The sequence below is a fragment of the Ictidomys tridecemlineatus genome, chromosome 2 (assembly GCF_052094955.1).
Source record: "Ictidomys tridecemlineatus isolate mIctTri1 chromosome 2, mIctTri1.hap1, whole genome shotgun sequence".
Taxonomy (NCBI): Eukaryota; Metazoa; Chordata; class Mammalia; order Rodentia; family Sciuridae; genus Ictidomys; species Ictidomys tridecemlineatus.
In genome coordinates, this window is record NC_135478.1 from 19,293,548 (window position 1) to 19,321,266 (window position 27,719).

General features: G+C 37.0%; 1 protein-coding gene and 1 long non-coding RNA gene across 5 annotated transcripts in view; one reads left to right on the forward strand and one right to left on the reverse strand.

The window, feature by feature from the left end:
* On the reverse strand, positions 1 to 27,162 carry Abhd5 (abhydrolase domain containing 5, lysophosphatidic acid acyltransferase). Of its 4 annotated transcripts, none has more exons than XM_005337911.4 (7): positions 27,006 to 27,162; positions 16,655 to 16,740; positions 13,083 to 13,455; positions 5,775 to 5,929; positions 4,841 to 4,952; positions 2,831 to 3,017; positions 1 to 2,245 (listed from the first exon to the last, which is right to left on the reverse strand). In XM_005337911.4, the coding sequence occupies exons 1-7, from the start codon at positions 27,149 to 27,151 to the stop codon at positions 2,156 to 2,158; spliced, it is 1,149 nt and encodes a 382-aa protein (XP_005337968.2). In that variant the 5' UTR covers positions 27,152 to 27,162; the 3' UTR covers positions 1 to 2,155. The 4 variants fall into 4 exon arrangements, with proteins under 4 accessions (XP_005337968.2, XP_077894154.1, XP_040146039.1 ...); XM_078038028.1 differs by having other exon boundaries at positions 27,002 to 27,131; XM_040290105.2 differs by lacking the exon at positions 27,006 to 27,162 and adding an exon at positions 26,804 to 26,825.
* Positions 27,123 to 27,719, forward strand: part of LOC120891465 (uncharacterized) — a 9,201-nt gene continuing 8,604 nt past the window's right edge. Inside the window, exon 1 of the long non-coding RNA XR_005735891.2 lies at positions 27,123 to 27,345. This is a non-coding gene — a long non-coding RNA (uncharacterized LOC120891465). The remainder of the gene's footprint in view (positions 27,346 to 27,719) is intronic.

The window sequence follows — 27,719 nt, forward strand, 5'->3', positions numbered from 1 at the left end:
TCTTATTGCAACTATCACAGTAAAATTTATTCTATAAAATAAAATACAATGTGCATAACTTAGCAAAGATCAAACACTGAAAAAGATTTTTTAAAAAGAAAAACATTTAGCACCCACAGTATTTTAAAGAATTCTAGTTTGTGACTTTCTCTGCTAGTACAATCTTTACAGAATTAGATATACTGTACCCCAAGGTTTTCAAATGAAGAAAGTTCAGTCAGTAGTAAACTTCACCAGATACTTGAGTATATTTTTCCTAAATCACTTGGCACATCTGTAGCCAGAAACCCCACTTAGTAAGTGAACCAAGGAATTTTCCTTCGAGTTGTGGGACCAAGTTCCTTGGACAAAAACCTTCTATGAGAAATTGGCATATTACTCAAGTTATTTGTACTACTGTCAGGTTTTAATTTGTCCGAGACACTGACTAAAAAGTGAAGGCTATTTTTGTTCTTAAGGTAGAGAAACTCATCCTAGCTTTCATGTTGTCATATTGAACTAACCTAGTTAATCTGATGAGTGAGACAAATGGTTCATTGGGAAGTTGTTTCCGTCTTCTGTATAGTTCTTTTACAGGGGAAATAATATTGAAAACATAATTTTCAGTCCTCTGGCAGTTTATCAACAGTATACAATCTTACATTTACTAATGACTACAAATTCCCTAATTAACCATTTAAAAAATACAATAACCCAAACCATTATTTGTTCTAGTTCACTGTCTTTATTTACATAGCCTGCCTTTCTCCTAGACAACAATGTTAGCAAAACATAAGGCAAAGATGCCTTAATGGTGACAATTTACTCAATTTTATTTTGTTGAGGATTTTCTCAGCAGCCAGTTAGCACATGGAGCTTTTTCACAGTTTCAAAGTTTTAAAACTCATTTTAAAACTGCAAGACAGTGCCACACTTGATGATAGTTACTGTCAAATAGTATAATCAATGTTATAGATTTTTCGCAATATAAATTCAAGTCTGCAATGATTTAATCAACACAATACTCAATAAAACCAAACCCAAGGGTGAGCTCGCTTCTGGTGCCATGAGACAATAGCAGCACCCATTTTTTTATTTTAGTGGTAAAAATGCAATCCAGTTTTAGCACCCATCTAAAGAGGAGATGTTCATGAAAATATGATACGACATGGCTTACTGGAAGGTAACAATTCTAAACTCCCCTGAAGTGAGGAAATCTGTTCTAGTTGCTGTACCCTGGTTCCAGGAAAAGAATAACATTAATGGGAGGAGAAAGGGCTGCATTTTTGGTTAAGGTTTTTCAGTATTTGAATCCCTTAAGCATTAATGTCATTCTTCCTTAAAAGTACAGAACACTGTCATACATAGAAGGTTCCCAGGAGTGATGCTGTTGCAGTTTATATCACATTTAAAATGCCGAACATAGGGTTTGCAGCTTTAAATATAAAACAGAGGAAAACCAAAAAATTAATGCTAGTGATTGAATCCCATACTTTTAACTAAAAACCTATTTTGTCACTCCATTTAATCTTTAGAATATCATTATGATAATTATTTTTCTGTGCTAGGGTTTGAACCCAGGGCCTCCTGTATATTAGGCAAGCTCTCTACCACTGAGCTACATATCCAGCACTTGTCACACCATTTAAAAATCAGATGAAGTAGTCTAAACAACTGACAAATTTTTACATAAAAAAATAAATTGAATTTGAATTAATTATATCAGTTATTAGATGTGGTAAATACAATCAGACAAAGAAAATCAAGTGCACTTTTATAGTATATAACATAACAGACCCAGAAACCACTTCTTTAAATTTGTAAGATAGACTGCAATATTAAAAGTACCTGACCAGCAAAGTTAGGTAAAAATGAAAAAAATCTTAATTGAAAAATTACAGATTTTCAGTACAGAGGGATAAATAACCTTTTATTTAAAGCCATTAAATTTTGAGTCTCTTGTATATTTCAATTTTGTGTAGGAGAAAGGAAAGTCATTCTTCTAGAAGGCACTAACGGGTTTAAATGTGCAAATGGCTTTAAAAAGAAATGTGCAAGATGCAGTCAAGGAGACTGCCTGGTTCTTGGGTTGCATTCCTCCATCTTCATCGTACTGTAGATTATTGCTCAAGAATTCTATCAGTCAACAGGTGTTCTCACAAAGGCTTCAGTATGTTCAGTCCACCAAGCTGCAGATCTCCTTTACTTTCTGGTTGAACTCTTCTGGTTGATCTGCATATACATAATGCCCTGCCCCAAGAATAGCCTGGGGAAAGAAAAGCAGTCATGGTCAGTGTGTACAAGCATTTATTAAAACACAGTGATATTTAAGCAAGGAAGCTTAAAAATAAATGTGAGACTCACTACATTAAAAAAAAATAAGGTAAAAGAATAAGCAAGACTGAGCTATGGTTAACTATCAAGTATTGCCATCCAAAAGATTTAAAAGTAAATAGAAAAATCTATTTAATCTTAATAAAATTTTAATATCCACCCTCCCCCCAGGAAAAAAAAAAAACAAAAACCCAAAACCGCACTCTAAATTGACCACTAGTGAATGAGTCAACAAAGAAACAGAACAAAAGGAGAATGTTCTGTCTTGAGGGTGCGAGTTAGCAGAGATGCTACTGGACCAGTGTTTCTTTTAGTCTCTCTATAGAGACCAGAAAGCCCCTCAAGAAAGGTAATTCACTGTTGGGACAAGAAGATCTCACATGTGAGATCAGTCTCTGATTGAGGCTGCAGGTACAATTTGCTTGTGAAATCATTATGATCCAAAATCTTAATTACAGGAGAACATCAAACAGATTTCACCTACAACCGAAAACTAAAAATCAAGCCACACACTTACTATCGTCTTCACATACGAATGTGGTCGTAATGATTGGATGCTGGTGCCAGAATTGCCATCTATGCAGGATCGGGCACCAAAGATCACTGAAACTGGAATGTCAGGGTGCATTTTACCAATTCGCTGAAGCATTGGCCTTTTTGCCCATCCATAGGGAATAGTCATATTCTTGAAAGCTGTTTCACCACTTTAAGGGGAAAGAAAAAACCACATTGCTTAACTTTTAGAGATGAATATGCTTCTCAGTCTCACCTCTATCAAAGCACATCCACATTTAGCTTCTCGCATTTAATAAAAATCTCAGAAATATCCCAGTTAAATAAAGAACATATTCTTGCTAACTCCCATGATAGGTCCATTTCTGTCATTCTTTTTTAAATCAAGGATTGAACTCGGAGGTGCTTAACCACCAAGCCACATCCCTGGCCCTTTTTTATATTTTATTTAGAGATAGGGTCTCACTGAGTTGCTTAGGGCCTTGCTAAGTTGCTGAGGTTGACTTTAAACACTCAATCCTCCTACCTCAGCCTCCTGTGTTGCTGGGATTATAGGCATGCACCACCATGCCTGGTCATTTCTGTCATTCTTAAAGGACTCAGCATTGTTCCGAATTACCTTTTACAAACCAAGTTACATCATAAGAAAAACAACAAATGAGGACTACACAGGCACATGTAATCATGAAATGAGAAGGGGTACAGCCTAAAACCCCAAGCTCATATAGGAAAACCAATCAATGTTCCTAAACAGCCCCCTAAAAACTGCTGTAACAAGTCAATAAAATGTATAGACTTTAATCACCAGACCTGACGGCCTAGTGAGTCACAAAAACTCAATCTTTTGAGGATTCCAAACCTCCATCCAGTCTCCCTCACTCTTGGCAGAGAAATTCTAATCTTCTTTATTGAAAAGACTGAGACTACAACTACCAATAGCTGCCAAGGCCTCACTCTGTTCAATGAAGCAGGTGGACATATTTTCTTCCGAAAGTGAGAGAGGATAAAAAAGGAAGGAGGATGTTTCTACATCTAGCCTCTCAGCCTTCTGTCCAGTTCTTAGTTTTAGAAAAAAAAAAAAATGAGGTAGCATGTCTGTGAAAGTGTGGTTCATGACCAACCTATACAAGAAACTGCCTGAGGTATCTGTTCAAGATGTAGCCCAGAATTGCTCAATCAATCTTAAAAATAGGCTCCCCCAATAATTGGTATACCACAAAGTACAAGATTTTATTCTTCTCTTTATACTCCATTCTAGAAACTCTAGAGCTTTGTCTTCCTATCTCTCCACTATCTTTAGATTACTTTCTCCACTGGAACCCTGCACCCAACATTCATCCATAAGTCATATGTTATAAAAAAGATGTTTGGCCCCCTGTTTTCTCTTGCTACTATGCACACACTTGTATATTTTCTCTCATCACTATCAATATACAGGCAGAATCCCTCCTCCCCTCCACCCAACCCTCACTCAGTCCTTACCAACTGCAGCCTTGTTTCTCATGCTGATGTGCAGATGTTAAAAGTTGCTCAGTAAAGGGTGCAATCATCAAGTGAACTTGAAAACTCCTACACAGCATTTCCCATGAACTTGGGAAGTTCAATACCCTCAGGTATAGTAAAGTTTCTAAGAAGATCCATGGTGCAGGAGACCATTTACTTTTGTTTAAACAGCACTCCTTTTTCTGGTTGAACATTTATACTATTTGGGAAATATTTTTTTTTAGCTTTCTTAATTCTCAGCCCAACCACTTCCTAAAATGGAGGATTTCTAAGATCGAGGCTTCTTTAACTTATGCAAAAAAGCACTTTAGGGAAAGAAAGTACATCTTATTTTTTTAATCCCCCATCAGAACTCAGAACAATGTTTTATATAGTGGGCACTCTATTAATATATGAGTAATTAAGAAGTATTAGACATTTTTCCTTTTAAATTTATTTAAATAAATTTAAAAGGAAAACTTCAAAAACAAAAAAGTTTGTACACACAAGTAAATTTAGAATTTAACCTTACCTTGGAGTCTGTACATTACAGTGGTAGATGTATTCTGTCACAGTGTCATCTTCAAACATTGAAGAATACTTCCGTTTGAAATCAGGCCTTAACCGCTGAACTAGGCTTAGACCTATTTAATAAGAAATAAAAACAAGTTATAACTTATAACTAAATAATATAGAAAGTTTTAATGCTTGCTCATATAATAAGTGTTATGTGTATACACATCTACATGTGTTTAAATACATATTTTAGGTGGGAAAAAGCACATTTCCTGGCAGTTGTTCTCCTCAATTTCCCTAAGGGAAGTTTAAAATAAGAATTAAAGAGTGCTGTATATTGACTTACAGATGCACTTTAGGAGCTCAAAAACACATATGTTAGTTTTCTAGGACTTGTTTTTGTAGGAAAATGAATTCTTTGAACATGACCAATGAACAGAGCAGTTGGTACATAAAATTAACTTACTAACTTGTATCCACTTCAGGATTACAACACACCAGCATTTGCACCAAGTGAAGTGGGATACACAAATATTTCTGTGGGAAAATAAACTCAAGAATTTCTGTCTGGAACACTGTAACACTCCCTGCTGAGGTCATTCCTGATGCCACACTCCTCTTGAGGAGTGAAGCAGAGGCAAGGCCCCAGGGATAAAGGCTGAAGAGCAGATGCCTCTTCCAAGCACAGCCTTTCCTTCTGGGGCCTAGCCCCTGGCTGGTTTCTCTCTCTGTACCAACACCCACTATTCTGGCAAGGTTTTGTTTCTTTAGTGACTCTTCCTTCCTTCCTTCCTTCCTATCTCCAAAGGAATTACCCTACTCCACCAACAATTTTATGGTGCAGTTGATACTCTATATCATCTCTGCCAGCCCCACTACAAGCAGGGAGCATCTGCCTCTTAAACTGCTAATCTATAAACCTTCTGCTTTCCTGGAATATGAGCACTCACCAAAGGGTCCTGCAATCCTGAGGCCAGCTAAAGGGTTAAAGGGGGTCAATGCTGCTCCCAGGGCTCTGATCCAAACTGGAATTGGTCTGTCTTGATCAGCAAGGTCTGGTCGTTCAGGAAAACCCCAAGGCTCCACTAAAATGAGATGACTAACCCTGTTGAGGAAAGAATAGACAAATTCATTTGGTAAATCTATCCTAAACCTCAAAGAACTAACAATGTATACAATAAAGATAAACCACTTTCAAAAATGTTCATGTTAAAGAGAAAACTGATTGCTAAACACATAAACACATAAACTCTTGAGACTCAGTAGAATTTGAGAGATATATGGTAGAGAAAAGACTTAATTTTAAAATATTTATGTCAATAATAAAAGATGTGTAAAAGCAGAGCACAAAACTGTATTATTTGAGAAAAGAGGTCACTTGTCTAGGCTACACTCTGGCAGATGAAACAGATCAATAACCACTCAGAAAAAATCGAATGATTCCATATATCTTGGGGTTGACACTGGAGAAATGACTAAAGATCAGTATCGTGCTTTAAAAAAATAGCCTCAGATACCAACAATAATCTCCCGTGAATCAATCATTCTAACAATTTTAAGAAAAGTCAAGGTGGGTTCAAAAGAAGTTTAAGTGAACTTTCTCACAAATGTAAGAATGATGTAACATGAAGTAAAAATGTGTCCTTTAGTTTGTTCCTTTTCACAAGATTCCAGATGCCCAGTCTATTTACCCTACTTGTGACATCATGACATACTGGCATTACATTCTGTTTCTAATCCTTTCCCAAATTTCTTTTTTACTCAACAGATACATTAATTTCATATAAAAATATCTCATTAATAGCTTTAATTTTTCCATCTTATTAAAATTGTTCATAATGAAGAAAAACCAGAACTACCAGAGTACTTTCATGTGGCTATCATGCTTTTATATATCATGAAGATTCTAAACAAAGCACAAAGGTTTTCTGATGCAATACATGTTCAGCTGTCACCCAAACATCCAAATGCCCGCCAAAATCTCCAGAGGATGAACTGACAATGATTCTAAAATCATAACTGAAACAGAAAGAAATTAAAACGTGCACAGAAAGCATTATTCCTTATATCAAATCTTTTATTATTTTTGTCAGCACATGTAAGGATCAGTTAGAGTTTTTTACTTTGATTGCATTTTTTTTTTTTTAAAACGGAAAGCTTTAGAACATAGACTCAGCACAGAGCTCCATGGGTCCTTGGGGAATACTTGGTTCAATCACAGATGGGAAGGAAGCTGAGACATATCTTCACGACCTGCCCTAGAATACAAAGCTAGTTAAGGTAGAACTGGGGCTAAAACCCACATTTTCCCACTCTAGCATACTAACAGATGGCAACAAGTTACTGTACAGGCTTTCTCTCCTCTAGGCCAGCTCCAATAGGGGACCCTAGATTTCAAAGAATTGAGAAGATTTATGGAATATAATTATGAATCTGTGTGGAGATATGTGACACAAGAGTTCCATATATTTGGAAAGATTTTATTTGTTTGTTGTACTGGGGACTGAATCCAGTGGTGCTCTGTCATTGAGCTATATCCCCAAATTTTATATTTTGGGACAGGGTCTAGGTAAGGGGCAAGAGGAATTGACAATTAGCCATTTAGCTATAAGCAGCAAGGACTCAAGTTGGGAAATAGCCAATATTATTCATCATTGAATTATCTGCTAAAAAGAAAAATGAACTCTTTATTAAAACATACCCTATCCTAAAAGATTAAGTTTTTGTTACAAATTTGTTAAGGGATTCTGTCCAGTCTTTTCTAGACTCTTTCTGACCTATTGACCCAAGAAGTGGGAGGAGAGAAGGGAAGTCTCGTCTTCCTCTAGTTCTGTTTTTGCTTTACTTTTTGCTTCTCTTGCTTAATATAATCTTCAAAATATCACCCCTAAGTAAAAATGTCATTTAATAAATTATGCAAAGCACACGTATACTAGGCAAATAACCTCTTCTTGCTTTTATAAAGGAGTAAATTAGCCCAAGAATTATTCAATTCTGTGTCTTCAGAACCTAGTATGGTGCTTTAGCACATGGCAGATACTCAGTAAATGTGGATTATTATGCTTTCCCACATTTTCTTCTGCTCTGTATCTATAATGATATATACATCTTATAAAGTATAATTATAGAGTAAGCCTAAGAGTTGGTCTGGTTCCCCAGACAATATTAGAATATTACTGGTGGTATTTGTTTTATTAATCTCACAGGCCATTACTTATTCATGGTTAATAAAATCCACTTTGAGGGTAAAGAGCCAGTTTGGTGTGTTTTTTAATAAGACTATAATATCTGGAATAGAAAAATACAACAAACATAAGTATTGTCCCACAAAACTTTTGTTTCACACACACACACACAATTTGTAACTGAGGATTGTGGTCAAAAATGTTTAAAAATAATTTTAAAAAATTCTACAACTAAATCTAAACTATACTTACATAACTATCATCTGCTTTGACTAAAGGTAAAAGACCTCACAAAATGATTGTTTATTTTTTATTGTAAGACTTTTAAATAAGCTAAACCATGCAAAGCACTTAAGTTGTTGGTTATCAAATGATAAGTATCCAGTAAATGTAAGCTAGTTACGGTAGCAAAAAAAGAAAAAAAAAATGGGAAAACTTCTATAGTAGAATTTATTCTAAGGAACATCAGAAGACAGTTCACCAGAAGACGGTGAGCAAAAAGTCATTTAACCTCATCATTCCGGAAAGTCTAATCACAGGTTTTGGCTCACAGCTTATTATGTACTGAACCAAGTTCCCAGGCTATCTTCTCCCGAACTCCTTAGTTTAAAGATTACCTCCTCACTTGGTTTTAATGCATCCTAAACTATGATAATTACCCACATCCTACTCTCAAATATTCTATAGAGGACACCCTGATGGGATTCTTAGTTCACATTTAGGATAAGGAATGGGTCTAACAACACAGCATATGTGAGTCATCTTATCAAGAAATCTTGATCAAGAACTAGAGACCGAATTAAACTACAGGAAAAACAATGAACCAGCAGAGCAGGAAAAAGAGAACAGCCCATCTGTTTTGAAATATAGAAAGGCATTCTTCTCAATATTAGTCATTAGAATTTTGTCTTGAGTTTGAAGATGATGAGCAAGTTACAGCTTTAATGAAAAAGCTGTGGATAACACCTGCACCAAAACACTGGGATAAGATTTGATTTTGTCTAAATGCTAACAAGGGTATATAAATCTGACCTTCATGAAATTCAACCACCAATTAGACATAATGCAGCAAAAACAATCAGTCCCCAAATCAATTTATGGAACAAGGAAAGGAACAAGGAAAAAGATCTGAAAGAACTTAAGTCAGTACACAAACAAGGCATTCTCAGAGAAGTTACATATCCCCATGGGCTGCAGTCCACTGTGGGTAGGGGGACAGGGAAGGCCTGCAGAGAACGACCTAAATTCCTCCAACTCCAGGTGGAGTGGAACAGCTTTTCTTCTCAAGAGGACCCAGCAAGAACTGCTCTGCCCAGGTCTGCATAATCAGGAGACAGAGCCAGGCAAGGTCAATGGGAAAATATTCAAGATAAAATTATCTGAAAACCTTTTATTAGTGAAGAATGGTTATAACCTATTTTAACTTCAGACTGGATCTCTGCTAAACATTTTCTAAGTTAAAAGTTTCCAGAATCTCCTTTTCCCTAGGTTATAACCAATACCTATAAAACATCAACAGTCTTTGTATAAGTCCTGAGCAGCAAGGGTAGAAAGGAAGGGAAAAGGAAAAACTGAGCACTCAGTTCAAAGAAAAGTGATGGTTATCTTTGGCTACCACTGCTGGCTTACTTTACCTTATAAAGAAGGTTTTACAGATGGCAGCCCAAGACACCTCATACAGTGAGTGGCCCTACTGTTTGTGACTCAGCACATTAATCTACTAATAAACTTGTAGATGGCATCTCTAGTTATTAGACATTATAGCAAGACAAATGAACTAAGATTGTTTGTAGGGAGAAGCTTGGGTGTGTGTACTCATCTGAAATCACTTCCTAAGCAGCTCATAGCTTTTCTGATTACAAGTTACACTGGCCTTTCTGGAAGTCCAGATGTCTGCCTAGCACAGGCCCTCTGGAATTTGTCCCATTGCCTAGAATACTCTCTCACCACCCCTTTGAGACTTCAGCTCAGGCAGTACTTCTGCAGGGAACTATTACTGCACCTCATGACCACATCAGGTTCTCAACACTGCCCACCTCCCTACACAGCACTCATCACAGCTGTTATACTACTATATGAACGTTTAATGTGCATCGCTTTCCCAACATAGTGTAAACTTTATACGCATCGAGATTCTGGGCTTTGTTTCTTTCTGCTCACTCTAGCACATAGCAAAATAATGGGCATATGTCGTCTGGATGAACCAATGAAAGACATGATGAAGCAGAGAGGTATTCCCTTAATTAGATATGATTAATACCATTTATTATAAAAATACAGATGTGGACTGGGGTCATGGCTAAGTGGTAGAGGGCTCGCCTAGCATGTGCAAGGCCCTGGGTTCCATCCTTAGCACCACATAAAAATAAATAAAATAAAGGCATTGTGTCCAACTATAAGTAAAAAATAAATAAAAAATCTTAAATTTGATATGAACATTTAAAAAAATAAAAAAAAAAAAAGATGTGATGTAAAATGTTTTTTGAGGGGTACTGAGGATTAAACCCAGAGATTCTTAACTACTGAGTCACATATGCAGTCCTTTTTATTTCTGATTTTGAGACAGGGTCTCACTAAGTTGCTTAGGGCCTTGCTAAACTGCTAAGGCTGACCTTGAACTAGCAATCCTCCTGCCTCAGCCTTCTGAGTTGCTGGGATTATAGGCATTTGCTATTGCACAAGCAAAACAAATTTGTAATATGAATGGAGCTCAGTTAACTCTTTAGACATTTTGTTTTTAAAGAAAAAGAATTAAAGCAGAGAGAGAGAGAGAGAGAAGAGGTGCAGTGAACAAAAGAAATTATCTGAATTCCACTGATCTCCAAACCCCTCTCTTTCCCTCTACTCTCCCCCAAACCCCCAAATCTTTCTGAAACTCAATTGAAAAATTCATTTTAATCTCATGACAGCATAATAAAAATGCCACCTGGACCAAGAAAAAGTGGGATGAGACATTTACAGTAGTTGGTTCTGCATTTGCTTTGTTGATACAAAGTCAACTGCTTGATAGCAGCAGAGCTATTGTGTGTGTGCTCAGTAGTGGAGTCAAATTGAAGGAACACCAAATGCTAAACCTCACTTCCAGGTTAACTTGAACACATATACTTGTAGTATATCCCACAAAATTGGGATAGAAAATGTCATCATTTTGAAACTAACTTATGTTTAATAATTTAAGTTTTATGCAGTTAAGGATATAGCCTGAAAGGTCAACACACTTTAATTGAGAATAACATTTTGGTGGCAACCATAGGAATTTAAGACATGCTAATTATTCTAAGCATTCTCACATCCATCTATTCCTATTACTTAGTGGTTCTTGTTCCTTAGATAGTACTCAAGTTTTATTTCTAGCATTAAGTACAATCATCAAAAAATCATTTTCTAAAATGTAGTCAGTCCAATGCAGGGATCACTGGCTCTGATTTAGATACTTGTTGCTGTTCTTTTTTATTGACAGTTTTTAAGTGTTCACTCTGTTCTGGATCTCTGAAGTCTCCCTATTTCTTTAGAGCATTTCATATTTGAAAATGAAAATCTTTTTTTTTTTTTTTTAAAGAGAGTGAGAGAGGGGGAGGGAGAGAGAGAGAGAGAGAATTTTAATATTTATTTTTTAATCATTGGTGGACACAACATCTTTGTTTTGTATGTGGTGCTGAGGATCGAACCCGGGCCACACGCATGCCAGGTGAGCGCGCTACCGCTTGAGCCACATCCCCAGCCCCAGAAAATGAAAATCTTAACAACCGATCTAATCAGTAGGTAACTATGAAGGGCCAAAATTCTAAGAATTAATGACCAGCATCTAACCAATAGAATCCCATGTCACCTCCTGAGATACAAATACTACAACAGACATAATAAACACCTGATAAAGAAAAAAACAAAGAAAAGTCAAGTCCCACAAAAAGCTCTGCTATCTTATACCAGGAAACTATCCACTTCCTTCTCCTCCTTTTCTAAAAACATAGCTACATGTTTATCACTAAGAAAGAATACCAAAAGAGAATAAGCCCAAAATGCTAATTAGGAGAACATTTGGATTTCTTTTGAAAGAACAGAACTGCCAGTTGACAAGACTATTACTATCTAGCATATACAGAACTGTAATCTCTCTACCAGGTATTACTGCTGAAGTTTAGCTAATGCATCTGTGGAGAAACAGTGTCTCTGCCAAGAGGAAGAAAACCTTGGCATACAGGGCTGCTGCCCCACATGCCAAATGCTGTGTAGAACTACACACTCTGGAGTTATGCAATGGGGTGGCCTCATACACAGGTATATATAGGCACTGGGAAAATGACCATCATCCCATGTTTCACTCACAGACCTCAAAGTCAAAGACTGTTGCAATTCTGGATTTAAAGATTAGATTAAATGGAAAAATAGCTTGGCAATACAAAAATGCTGATATTTATTTTTTTTCTTTCCAAAAGATAAGCAAAACAATGATGTTTTTCTTTGATTTTCTTATACTCAGTAGCAACATGAATAGGAAATAGCATAAAAAACTAAGGTAAAGAAAGGAAATAGTGCTAGAAAGGTTCTGAAGCAAACATTCATTAATTCAATGACTGAAATACAGTTCTATAAATGAGAAAGGTCAGGGAATTGTATCAAAAACCATGCAAAATACACTATGAAGGAAAGTTTAGAGGTTACATGATTTGCTCCAAGCCACAAAGATAGCACAGTTCCTAGATCTTCAACTTCTAACCTTGTAATACCCATTCCAACTTAGAAATGGTTAGGAAAAGCCTGCTAGATCCACAAGTTTAATGATGATAATAATATTAAATAATAGTATCACAATAATTTTGACTTGTGGCTTAAAATCATACATTAAATTTTATACATTTCTAAATAACAACTATAGAGTCCTTTATCAAACTTACCAATGTATAGCTTATGTAATAGGAAAATCTGATATCATTATTTCAGCTACTATATTAGTCCTTCAAGAGAATGTTCATCTTGTAAGTCTCAGACAACAATAATCACCAAACATGGAAACCAGAGACCAGCACTTAGAAGCCAAGGTGATGATCCCTCTCTTCTGTCACCATCACTTACCTTGATGGGTACTTCAGTGAGTAAGCAGCAGCCAAGAACCCACCCAGGTTATGTCCAAGCAGGATCATTTTGTCCAATCCTAGGGCACATCTCCATTCTTCAATAGAATCCACAAACTGGTTCTCCACTTCTTCTGCATCACTGTCAAATCTGGGTCTACTACTTCGTCCAAAGCCCAATAGGTCAAAAGCATAGACTGGCCTATCAGTGCAAAGATCACCAAAATTCAGTGCCCAGAGTCCAAGACCTCCACCAAAACCATGGAGGAGAACAAGTGGAGTCTTATTTGAAATACTGTGAGAGAACTTCAGTGTCCATATTCTATTTCCATTAGATATACGAACCGGTTCCTTTTTGTAAGTGCAGGGGACACCTAATGAAAACATAAGAGAAATTTTGTTTAGTTTCATCTCTTTTTAAGGAGATACTCAAAGCATAAAAAAATTAGTAATCTAGAAACCATGTGGTATCTAATCATATGATTTTAGCCTTTACTGATTTAGCCCTAAAAAATAATAAGAGATTATTTTATTGAAACAAGTAATTTTAAATGATCAGACAAACCTCAAGCATCCATGGTCAGTCTTTGGCAAATCATATTACCTCTTGACTTAGTATTACATGCAAAGAACTGGATGGTCACTGAGCCCATTATTTTTAGAATGCTTGATTAGCAGACAATAACAAAAGAATTCCACCTTGAATTTGTAGAAGATTTGTGGGATTAAGCACTGAATGTTGAAGTCAAGTTTGAAGGAATCATGAAAAGATTCATGAATTTAGACAAGGATTTCAGAAGTCCATATTAGCTGGGAGGGTGGTGCACACCTGTAATCCCAGCTACTCTAAGAGGTTGAGTTTCAAAGTTCGAGGTCAGCCTAGGAAATTTAGTGAGACTCTGTCACAAATAAAAAAACCAAAAAGGGTTGGGATGCAGCTCAGTGGTTGAGTACCTCAGGTTCAATACCCAATACTGTTAAAGAAAAAAAAAGATATCCATATTAAGCACTTCACTGAAATATTAAGTCATCTCAATGCTTAGTAGAAAAAAAGGTGAGAGGGTATGTATCGTAGGAACTCCTTAGCATAAGGCATCAGGCAACATGAGTTCAAGTCTAGCACTGTCCAGAAAGTGTAAATAATCATGATTTCATAGAACAAAACTCTTACTTTTGTTCAATACCACAAGACTAAAGACTATGAACACCCTTTAAAATGAACTATAGATGAAACTAAATCTGAGATTCATTTACATTAAACTATCAACTGAATAACTGCACTTTATATCCCTTAATTATTTATGCATATTTGTCTGTAGTAGACAAAACAGGGAGAACCAGGAGTTTCTGCTCTTTAATCATCAAAGAAATAATCGCAGGTTTTGTATTCACATATGGTGGCAAAGAAGAAATCTAGCATTCATTCAGATTCCTAGCTACCATGCCCCTAAAGGGTGGGGGTGCCACTAATTTAGAAAAGGAGGTGAACTGGCATTAGTATAGAGCTGAATCACTTCATCATTTTGAACATAGTTTCCTGAGTATTCCCATAGAAAATATCTGTAATGTCTAGCAGAGAGCTTATCTCACTGTATTAGTTGCTTGCTTTCATGTCTGATATTGGAGCAAGGACCAATTCTCATTCCTATTTGCACCCCTAGTACCAGGAATAGGGAATCAATGTTTGTTAAATGAATTATTGAATTCCAGCACCCTGTTTAATCTCCTTACAACAATTCCTTTTTATAAGCCATAATGACTACTTTCCCAGTTTTGTAGAAAGCAAGATTATCTAAGTATATAAAGTAGAAATTAATTTTTATGTTAAAAATTCATGTAAGATGGCTTCCTAGGTGACCTGAATTAGGCACTGAATCCCCAAATACACATCAAGAAAATTCATTAATGGTACAGGACAAAAAATAGGTGTGAACAAACATCTACACATATGTACAAAATAAGCATGTATATAATTCACACTGCTAATCCATTCTCCTAAATTGCATCACCAGAAAAAAACTGGACAATAAATACCACTGCTTAAAACTATACCCACCTGGGAGTGCCCTAACAGAAGTTTGGACAAAATTTCAGTGCTCATAAGAAACAAATAATAGCCCGCCCCCCCCCAAAAAAAAGGTTTCCACACCGGTATAAACATATAACTAAAGCATCCTAGAATTCTAGAGCTGTAAGTACTCTATGGATAATCCTACCATAAGGTAAGAAATAGGAAGATTAGTAAAGTGGCCCAAGATCCTGTAGCCAGCAGTGGCTGATGTGGGCTATGTTATTCTAATCTAGTACTTGTTTTATTATACTATGCTCTGTAATATCTAGAATCTCTTCTTCTTCTTCTTTTTTTTTTTTTAGTTATACATGGACACAATATCTTTATTTTGTTTATTTATTTTTAATGTGGTACTGAGGATCCATCCCAGGGTCTCACATGAGTAAGGTGAGCTCTCTACTGCTGAGCCACAACCCCAGCCTTAGAATCTGTTCTTGAAGTATATAGTTGGGAACATCTGAAGGGTCTTTAAGATCCTCTGAGTAAGTCAAAACTGTTTTTGCAGTAATAGTAAATTTCCATTTGCTGTTTCATTCTCATTTTCTGAGAATATAGTTTTTTAGAGATTTTATGATAATTGTTATCCAAGAGACTGAAAGTAGAAGCAGATATAAGAATCCAGATGCCTTATGTTAAGCCAGATAGAAAAGAGACTTGCAAACACATAAATGATGTTAATTTCTTCATTACATTTTTGATTGTGGAGAGTAGCTAAATTTTTTTTTGTAACTTATTTTAACTTGCAACAGATTTATTATTATTATTTTGAAATAAATTAATGCATTAACATTTTCAATTATTCAATTTCAATTTCTAATATGATAAATATTGGTAACAATAACCTATAAACAAAGCTCCTTGAGGTCCTTACAAACTTAAGGGGGGTGACTCAAAACAGAGTAGGGAGGAAGAGCATGAGAAGAATAATACCACTAAACAAGGAAGAGAGGTGGGAGGGAATGGGAGGGAGAAGGGGAATTGCATGGAAGATGGAAGGAGACCCTCATTGTTACACAAAATACATATATGATGGTGTGAGGGGGGAAAGGAAAAAAAGAGAGAGAGATAAATGTGTCAGTAGAATGGGTAGAGAGAGGTGATGGGAGGGGAGGGGAGGGGAGGGGGAGATAGGGAGGGCAGCAGAATACAATTGACACTGGGATTGCTGTATGTATACACATGGATGTATAACCAATGTGATCCTGCAATCTGTACTTGTGGAAAAATGAGAATTCATACCCTATTTGATTACAATGATATGTCAAGATCATTGTATTGTCTTGAGCAACAAATAAAATAAAATAAAAATAAAATAAAAAGAGTTTAAAGTTGAGAATCACTGGCCCACCACATTTTGGCACCTTGCTGATGACATAGAAGAGGGAAAAAGTTCTTTTGTTAATAGTTAACACACCATAGAATCTTATCTCCAGTTTTAGGCAATACAATATATTGGATCAATTTTAGTAAATAGTTCTGAACTTTCAAGAAGAAAACCTTACATTTTAACATTTTCTCTTCAGCTTCTTTAAGGTGTGATGTAGATGTAGGGCACCAGGTGGGGAGCCAACCCGTTAGCCATCCTGACCTAGAGCACCAAAAACAAAATGCAAGTAGGTGAGTTTATGGTCTTCTCAACTATTACACACCCAGAAGAAAAGCAGCAGTGGAATCCTATATCTCTATGATAGTGAGCTACAAGTGACACAAGTCATCTAATAGGTATAAAGCATTGTAGAAAATATTGGGAAGCAGATATGCAACTTCAGCCTGTGTGTATACCTACAAGTAGATATCAAAGTCTATCTTCAAGGACAGATTCCAAATAATACAGTTGAGGCTAAATGGGGCAGAACAAGAAAAAACAAAAAAGCATTCCCTCTAATCCATGACAGCCTCTTGATAAAACATTTAAAGACTAAGTAGGTTTCTTGAACGGCAGGTTCACAGCAAATGCAAAAGGTAATTGCCATTGGGGTTCAGAGAAGAGAACCCTTACCAAAAATCAAAGTTAAAAAGAGATTCAAATCTCATGAGAAAGAGTAGTAACATACCCTCAAAACAAATGCAAAGAGCTGCCTGTGTACAATCTGCCTAGGGTAAACTAGATAACTATTAACAGAAAAACAAAAGAGCTTTGGGTTTCAGTAAATAGTAGTTGAAAAAACAACCCAGGCATCTTTCAGAACACAGCCAAAGAAAGAAAACAAAGAAGCAGATCTGAGGCAACAGGTAAAGAAAGATGTAGAACTTACACACTTTGCCAGGATAGAGTGAGCCTTCAACTCCTGGCCTGGCAGCAGCAGACCAAAAGCTTACTGGAATAATCTGAGACAAGGTAGAGCTTCAGTAGTCATCTATCTGACTGTTGACAAGGGCTGGGTATGTGGTGGCAAAATAAGAACTTTCTGGTGAAAGAAATGTTAAATAGAAGATGAAAAGTGATCAACAACTAGAGAGATGAGAGATTAAGAGCCTGAACCCCCTCTTGGCAACAGTGTTAGAGACAAGAACACTTGGCCAAGAAATGTTTAAAAGCAAAACACAATGGATTTGGTGATTAGCTGGATATAAAGGTGTAATAAGGATCCCGTCTTCTCAGGGTGCCACTATAATGATAGAGAACAACATGAATAAGAATAGGTGTGAGAAATGTGCTAAATTTTGGAAAGGTTGATCTAGCACCCAGCTTTTTCTAAGCTTTGTAAGTTCATCCTACATTGCTTCCTTTCTCTGTAGTCATTCTCTGGATATTATATACAATAGGTACTCAATAAGTAATGCTTGTTGAATGATTAAGTCACAATCCAGGGTATTCCTAGTGTGAATTCTCCCCCTCACAGATGTGAAAACACTTGGTCCAAAGGTATACAGCTTGTAAATGACACAAATAGAGTCTTCTAGGTCAATTCTGAGTGACTCCAAAGTCCCTTTTTTCCTCAGATGATTTCTGTCTTTAAACTGTCTGGGGAGTTGTCCATTATGCACAGGACAAGGTCCACATTCCTTAAGTCAGCACAAAGGATTCTTGACAATCATATTTTTTCGGTACCTCATCACTCCCAAAGCTTCATACTACTGCATGTCTCTTTGCCCAGCTCTTCCCTCTACCCAGAATGACTCACCTGTTTTGAGATACCGTCCCTGACTTTGATGCCAAGGGCAGAGGTTTAGCCCTTGTTACAGAGATGGTTACTAGTGCTATGGTTATTTATTTACATATTTGCCTACCACACTGAAGGATAAGTCAATCTTCAGAGTCATCCATACAGCCCCAGTGCCAAACACACTAACTAGCTGATGATCACGTAAGGGCTTGAGAATTGTGGGCCTCTGTCATAAGAAATAACAGAAGTGAAAAGAAAGGCAGATGGGGTTCATTTCTACAGGCAGTGAGTACTTGAAGTACCACAGGTTCTTTAACATAAATAGCATATGGACAGGGCATTTATGTTAAAGAAAATAGAATAACAACAAAAAAGTGCAGATATTAGGTTCTGATCACCTTACTTTACATAACACACACACATACACTGGATCAAAGGACAACACTATAAGTAGATGTACTTGTTCAGGCTTTTATGGCCAAGCAGTTGTATTATGGCAATAGCATGTACAGAAAAGGTCTGAAGAAACATAACAGCCTGTATTATAATAATGCTTTACTCTAATGTTCTCTGCTGTCAGTTTCAATCCTTGTGCAATAAAATAAAAAGATGCTAAGACTTCTAAGTATCCCTTGCAAATGTTACCTACAATTTATCCTCAATGTATAAACACAATAAAAACCATTAATATTAGTCTATTTATAAACCTACTTACAAATTATCTAGGAAAAAGATTCAAGGCTTCAGCAATTAATTTTTCAATTCATTTAACAATTTTTCAGTTATTGAAAAAACTGTTTAATAAACAATTAAAATTTTAAAGAACATGACCTTTAGTGTTTTGGGGTTTTTTTTTTTTTTTAAGTAAACTATCACGGAGCTGAAGCTCCTTTTTCTTTGACCAGTCATTAGGTCTCTGACTGTAACAATATGATCTAGCACCAAAAGGAAGTTACTTAAAACTCAATCTCATCAACTTTCTTAAGCAAATATCTCTCAAAATCATCGCTTTGCCAGAGAGAATCAGAGGTCAGTTAAAAAAAAAAAAAAAGTGAAATGAACTGTAATCTACTATTGCTCCAATTGACATCATAAAGTTGGAGCAAAAAAAAAAAAACTGCAATCTTTGTTTCAGTCTTTAAACAAAATTACATTAAAAAAAAAATTCAGACTCCGAATACCTCTGGTGTACAAGGTACTTGAATTTAAAAAGTTATATACCAGTCTATAATATGGTAATTAGGGCTACCTCCACCAACTTACCACTTATCACAAAATGGACTTTCAAAGGATGGGACTGTCTGCCCATGATAATAACCAGCTCAACTCAGAGTCTGTAAATCAACTCAGAGTTTGTAAATCTAATGCATTAATTTAAAATTAGGGCTCTTTAATCACAAGAAGAGGGGCCATCTCTCTTCATGTGCACAGCAGCCTTTTTTCATCAAAGCATTTTTTAAATGTTTTTTCTCAAGTATATTTAAACTGAAAAATCTATTCTTAATATAATAAAACATTTTGTTTTCATTTGTAATAGAACACTTTTACCCTAAGCCCTGACAATGTTTCTGTCCAGGTTTACTTTAACCAGATGATAAATGTTTTATAGAAACTGTCCTCTACCTCTGTCTTAGAGATAGACTGCAGAATTGAGTGTTATATGCCTAATAAGTTCAAAGGAACACTTCTAAAGAGTGAAAAACAAAGATCTTACCACCCTTTAGCTTTTGCCCTTTGTTTAAGGCTTCCCACACCTTATCTTCCTACATCTGTTGCTTCAACCATCTAAACTAACCCATCCAACCCTACCTCCTATCTTTGGTTAAGTTAACCTCACTTTCAAAGACCTCTGCTGCTTCCCACTGAATCTTCTATGCCGTTCAGTGTTGTTCAGCATTCCCTAGACTGAGCATGTGGAATACTGGAACCAAGGACATGAGACTGGAACTAAGGACATAGCCTATCATATTTCTAGCCATTCTTCTGAGGTCACAAACCTTAAAGTAAAAATTTATATGGTCCATCCATAAAACAGTGAAACAGATACAGGACTGCCTCCTCATAGCTTTGGAGGGTGGGAACAGAAAGACAAAACCTAACTCCTCTATTTTATTTAAGCAGATAATGAGTAAGCACTATCATCTACTGCAGAGACCCAGATTTCAGGAGATCAAAGTATCCATTGTAATATGAAAAAAGCCAATCACCACAGAGATTGTAACTTTCCAAAAGTAAACATCTGTAATACCAAGGAGGCTTAGGAATATGTCCCAAAAGGATTCCTACACAGCCCATTAGCTGGCCCCTAACAAGTATTACTAGCAAGGCAAAAGACCCAAGCCCTAAAGCATTCAATCAAAAACCAAATAAACATATTCTTGCTCTGTAACCACTGTAGCTGGAAACAGAGAAAAAATTAATAAGCAGACTTCTGAGTTAAGGAAAACTTTAAAAGACCACATTAGAAATGATCATTAAAGAAAGTCAAATTAGAGTATATTTATTTGAGATTCTGATTTTAAGTATCCTGAGTTTGAGAGATGAACTCCAGTTTTTCCCCCCGTAACCTTATACCTAATCTTTTTTTGTTTTCCAATATTATTAACATTGTACTTGTACCCCATGCCATGAACATTTAAGTTTCCTGGTAATCCTGTTTTGTTCTCCAAGACATTTGACTAGATATCTATAGTTATTACTAAACCTGAATTTCACAATCTATAAATATTATGAAATAGTGAAAGAGGTTTCAAAGTATTCTGAAGAAAATATACAGAAGTCTGGGCAATTTCCACACACTCTTGGCCACTTAAAATAACATCTCTAATCAGGTTATAAGTAAAAAGGATTTCATTAGATTATAGTTTTGTTTAAAATAGCCTCCAACACTATACTGGTACAGTCAAGAAAAAAAAATCATGTAAGTTTATTATTGTTCTCTACAAACTAAACTAAGCACACTAATCCATCTCATTTAAAGAAATCATGAGGTATTGATTTTTATTATTAATATATGGATTAATTTGAAGTGTAAATATATGTGTTCTGAAATAATCCCTCAACCAATAAATAATTGAAAACTTTCAAACTATAAACTGTAATACAACTAAAGGTCTTCTTTCCTGGGAACTGACTTCTTAAATTCTATTCTTAGGAAAGAGAAAAAGACTGTCTCATACAACTACAACTTAAGTGACTAACACACCATTTTATTTTAGATAAATGATACTTAAATGATTCAAATTATCACTGGCCATCATATCAATGTCAACACAGACCCTCTAATTTTAACACATTACTTAAGAGTTTTCTAACTCCACCCATCCACCACCACTTCTAGTTTATTATTTTAAAAGACCTGTTGCTGGTCAACCAGTGTTTTAGACAAGCCATGTGCTGGTAAAATCCCTCCCTCTTCCAGCCAACTGTTTCCTACCTTCCCTCACACAGCAAAACAGACCATTCATAAAGTCAGACCTTCTCATGACTTCACCTTCAAACAAACCTGAAGAAGCTACATGTGTACTTTTACATAGCTTAACAAGTCAGAGTAACATTTCTTTGTTAGTTCTAAAATAAACTTATAGATTAGATAAAAAATAACAGTGTAAAATCCTGGGTCTCAAACAGAAGTTATTTTTAATAAAATCATGTCTCCATGCATTTATTTTGATAACTCACAATCAGGAGTGAGGAATTACAGAACCATGCTCTGATTAGACTAAAAGAGTTTTAGTCTAACTAAATTTTTAGTCTATCAGTTAGTGAAGGTTATTTTTAAGCCAATATAATGTTTCAGAATAGCTATTATAAATACTACAGTTCAAGCCTTTAAAGACTCCTTCAAAGACACTTGTAATTCTGAAATATTTATCTTGTGTTGCTTTTTATTAAGTGGATCACTCCTGGAACTTTACAATCTTTTGTTTAAAGGACTTTTGTCACAGGACTAAAATCTGCATTTGCTGGCTCGTGATTGGCATTTTGGAGAGCAGGCACAACAGTGAGGCATGGGTTGGTTCAACTAAGGTCAAGAAATTGAATCCTATTCCCATTCACCCCAGTACAATTTAATTTCATGATCCTAAGTGTTGTCCTATTCAAATTCAAACTTTTCTGTATATCTTATGATGAAAAAACATAATTCACACAGCTGCAAAATGTATAAGAAACTCCTAAGTTTTTTATCTTAATGTTTGTATCAGCATAAATTTACAATAGTTGAAGGCTTAAACAAAAATGTATTGAAGCTTAAAGCCAATTTAAGGTCTACCAGACATATATGCAAGACAAAAGCCTTGTTCTCACTGAGCTGACAAAACAAATATATAATAAAAAACTATACTAGGAAACATTGATATAAGTGTCATAAATAAAGTTTAAAAAAATACTATTAACCTTTAGAGAAGGGAGATCACAATTGTTTGAGGTTAGAGAAAACAATGTTAATCAAACCATAGTAAAATGAGAGGGGAGCAAGGGCCATTTTCAGGACTCAGAAACCTAAAGCTTAGCTAAAGTACAGTGCTCAGGGAAAAAGACTCAAAAGCCAGGTGGTAGAGCTGGTATTGTGGCTCAGTGGTAGAGCACTTGCCTAGCATGTGTGAGACACTGGGTTTGATTCTCAGCATCACATATAAATAAAATAAAGTCCATTAACAACTAAAAAAAATTTAAAAAGCCAGGTGGGAGCTGCATTGCCTACAAAGAGCTTTAAAGTCAGGTTAAAGATATATATAATAAAGCCACTGTGGGGGGGGGGACATATAATAAAGCCACACTGTATGTTACTGTGCTGCAAACAGAACTGGTCCTTTTGGAAACATAAAAGTATCTAATGAAATGAGGTATGCTAAAAGCCATATTATTGAGTTTATAATAATCCAGAGGAGGAAATAAAGAGGGTCTAAACCAGGTGGCTCCCAGGTAACAGTGTGACTAGAAAGGAGAGATACATTTAGAATCCAGTGGACTTGGTAAGAGATTTGCTATTCAGGGGCAAGGGAGGGAGCAAAGGAGAATCAACAGTAATGTCACAGTTGTGATTCTGGATGATCAGAAGATGTGGTTACAGAGCAAGAATATTTTTATTTGGTTTTTGATTGAATGCTTGAGGACTTGGGTCTTTTGACTTGCTATAATACTTGTTAGGGGCCAGCTGATGGGCTGTGTAGGAATCCTTTTGGGACACATTCCTAAGCCTCCTTGGTATTACAGATGTTTACTTTTGGAAAGTTACAGTCTCTGTGGTGATTGGCTTTTTTCATATTACAATGGATACTTCAATCTCCTGAAATCTGGGTCTCTGCAGTAGATGATAGTGCTTACTCATTATCTGCTTAAATAAAATAGGAGTTAGGTTTTGTCTTTCTGTTCCCACCCCCCAAAGATACCCTAAATACATAAACTAAAGAAAACAATAAACAAAAGAATGTAATTTTCCTAATAAAAGTAGGGAAGTCAAGAAGAACTGCTGATTTTATATTATCTAGTTTAAGAGTAAGTACAGTACAAGTAAAGTCCAGGTCTGAACACGTTAAGTTTAACAAATCAGATGTAAATATCCAACAATTAGAAATGGCACTAGAATATAAAGAGAGATGTGTCTTCTCCACAGATAAAATGATAAAATATCATTTTCATAAAATGAGTAAACAAAGTAAAAACAAAGATGAAGATAGACTCTTGGAGAATAAAAATAGTTAAGAGAACCTAATAAAAAAAGTTTACTGTTCCCATGGTAAGACAATAAGCAAAATGTTATAAGAGGTAGAATGTCTAAATCAGAGTTTCAAAAAGAAGTAGCTATCATGGTATCAAACACTGAAAAGGATCCAAGAAGAAAAGCTGAGAAAAATAAAATGCCAATGGGATGTGGCACTGAGGAGTTTGGTTTTTAAAAAGTCAGGTGGCAAAGGTTACAAAAGGGGAGATGGCAGCAGGTGGAAGGAATAGATTGTAATAGTTTTGCTTTGTTTAAGATAAAAGAGAAAAATCCACTCTTCTAGCTCCAACACAAAGAACTACATTCAAATTCTGAAAGTGTGATGCTTGCAAACCAAATGAGGCATGGAGTAGAGAGAAAAATCCTTTATTTATATTTTATTTATAGCATTTAATGATTTTCACACTGTAAATACTCCCACCACAGCCCATTTCAAGCTGCTGATGGTTGGTCAAATTGTCAAGAATTTAGCAATGGCTTGTGTTGTAAAATTCTTAAAAATTTAACAATGGCTTGCTGGCATAAATCAACTTTAGTATATCACTGCAAACAACCCATTTTATGTTATATCCTGTAAATGAGCTATTCTGTGACAACTTTCCTCTAAACTTCATTGATATTTATTAATTCTCTGGGACAACCTTACAGCCATTCACAGAAATCTATCCTGCTCTTGTTACATATCACTTTCTCAATTGTATTGCAATTAAAAAGGTTAGATATTGAAAGCAAAAATGGCTCTCCAGCAGGCCCATCTTCACTTAGAGCCACAAAGGAAAAGACAAAAATTATACACTTCAAAAAACTGTCAGATGACTGTTTTATAATTGTTTCATTTGTTAATGTCATCTCCCTATCTGTATTGGTCTGTTCTCCATTGTCAATAAGATAATATCACAGACAAAGTTATAAGAAAAGAAATATTTTGGGTCACAATTCACGAGACACAAGGTTAAGGGACCTCATCTGGTGTTGACCTTCTTTCTGGAAAAGTCTGGAGTGGCACTGAGAATCACATGCCAAGAGTCAGGGAGTACAAGAGTATACAGTATGTATATGTGTCTGATTTCTCTCTCTCATTCTTCCTATAAAACTACAAGGATACACATCCGGGGCTCTACCCTGAAGACTTTTTCTGAACCTAAAAAGTTCCCAAAGGCCCTACTTTTAAAAAAAAAATCATACACTGATTAAGTTTCTACCCTCTTAATATCTCATGATGCAGATTAATTTCAACATGTGAAGCCTTGTAGGACATTCAAACCAATACACCACCTAAACCCTAAACATCTTAAGTCTAGGATACTTGACTCAAAACAAGAGCCAAACATCCCATCAGTCCCAATCCAAGTGAGAAGCAGCACAAATATGGGGGAAATGCCTTAAACTAAATCCAGACAGCTAGAGGAAAGAGGTTCCAACTTAGCCCTATTACTCATGGGTGGCATTTTCAACTGGAAAATAGGAACAGGAATACCTAGGATTTTAGGTTTAATATGACCAGTAGGAAAAGGAACATAGCATTCTCTTCCTTCTTGGTAAAGAGGACATTGGACATTGCTCAAGTGTACTGCCAAGAATACCAGGGAGGCCCACCTCTTTTCAGGGACTATAGCTCATCAGCTGCTAATAATTTTTAATGGTGTGCCCTCAATGACCTCCAGCCATCACCAAAGCCATATATCTTTTTTTTTTTTTTAAACAGCTGTGTTCTGGACTCTCAAACCCTACAATAACATCAAGACTACAAAGTCCACCTGTAAGAAATCTCCAAAAGAGGCAAAAATGTTTGGACAAACCTGATAGGAACACAAGATACCAGCTGGATTCCTACTTGCCATCATATGACATTCATCAACTCATCTCTGTATAACAAGGAAGTTCATTAATAAAGCAAAACAGTGGATCCTTTCATACTATAAACAAAACTCAGAGAAGAACCTAATTTCTAATATTTCACAATTTCCCCCTACAGCAATCTTTCCAAATACCCCTGTCTTCATGATACTCCATAATCTATCAGTTAGATTAGGTTTCTTATAAAAATTCCTCCACACATCTAAAGTAGAACTATTGTCAAAATATTTAATTTACAAGGGAAAAGTACACAACTTTACTCTCCAACATAAAGTACCAGTCTGGAGAAGCAATAATCTTGATGGTAATTAAACTTTCCAACAACTAACTACTTCTCTTCTACACACAACTGCATGAAATTAGTTGTGGATATAAAAAAAAAAAATACTTAGTCTACCTCTATCAAAACACCTTCACATCAGATGTGCCCTTCACCTTCTACTTTCCTACACGTGAGTCTTTTTTGGAGTTAAGCGCGCGCGCGCACGCGCACACACACACACACACACACACACACACTTTTCCAGTAAGGAGAGCGGGGCTTGGAAGTAAAGGATCTACATTTGAAAGATGAATTTTCACTGCTGAACTTATGGAAAGAAGGGGTTAACCTTCTTTCCATAAAGTCTGAAGTCAGAACTCAAAGCCATACGCCCACTTCCCAGACCCCTTTCCCTGGACACCCCAATTCCCCGCTTCTCAGGGGCTGTTTCTCTAGGACTGCGGAGGAGGCACCGCCCCCTTTCCCCCGGTTTTAGGGATGATCCGCCCGCGGCACTTTCCGTCTTGCCTAGCTGGACCGAGCACAGCGTGAACTTCAACACCCAGAGGCGCTAGGAGGCGGACAGTGACTCGGGGACAGTTGCGGGGACGGCCCATCACAGCTGTCCATGCCGGGCAGGGCCAGGTCCCTTAGCGGGTCTAGAAACGCAGCCACCCAACCGCCTCGCTGAGCTACTTACACAACAGCGGGCGGCCCCAGGCGCAGCGGGTCACCTCCGACGCCCCGGGGGCTGGTGCAGAGCTGCGCGGGGTTTCACGTCAGGGTGCCGCGCGGACGCGCATCGGACCGGACGAGGCCGCTGTCCGGCATTGCCAAGCTGGGGACAAGTCCTGGGCGCTGCCCGAGAATCACGCACCCTTCTGCCGGCCGTACTTACTTACCCCTGGCTGCTTTCTGCGGAGTCCACCTCCTCCTCCTCCGCCGCCATCGCCGCAGCGCAACAAGCGGGACAAGCTTGGAAGCCGGCTGACGGGCCGACTGCGCCGCCCCGGCCGCAGCCGCTCTTAAGGCCGCTCAGCTCGCGCATGCGCCGCACATCCGCCGGGAAGCCCGCGCTTGCGCGTGCCCAGCCGCTTCGTCCTCCCCACCCCTACCCCCACCCCTCGGCTGACTATCTGCGCATGCGTTGTCCCGCCCGACCCGCTGCTGCAGAGTCAACCTGGAAGAACTGGTGAGACTCACCTGACAGAGTTAGGTAGAAACTCATTCGATAATGAATTTGTAAGTAGGTCACCCTGGTAGTACTGACTATTAAGAGCTGCATACCGTTCGAGCACCTGGTAGTCTGGGACTAAGGTGCATCCCTTCCCTGGAAGAGTCCACTTGATGGGTTTGGCCTTCACCAGCTGGTCCCTGCAAGTGGGTGGACAGCAGGAAAGCATGACTCACAGCACCCTTCAGCTGTGGCTCTAGGTTCTGGAGTTACAGTAGTGACCCAAACCAGCAACCCCCGCCCGCGTGCTTTAAATACATGGGATGGGTGAATGGGTGAAAAGAACTTAGGTGTTGAGGAACTCAGGGTTCAGGAACTTAGGGTTCCTGAGGGAGAAAATCACTAATGTAAATGTCAACATTTTTTTGACCTATTTTCAAGC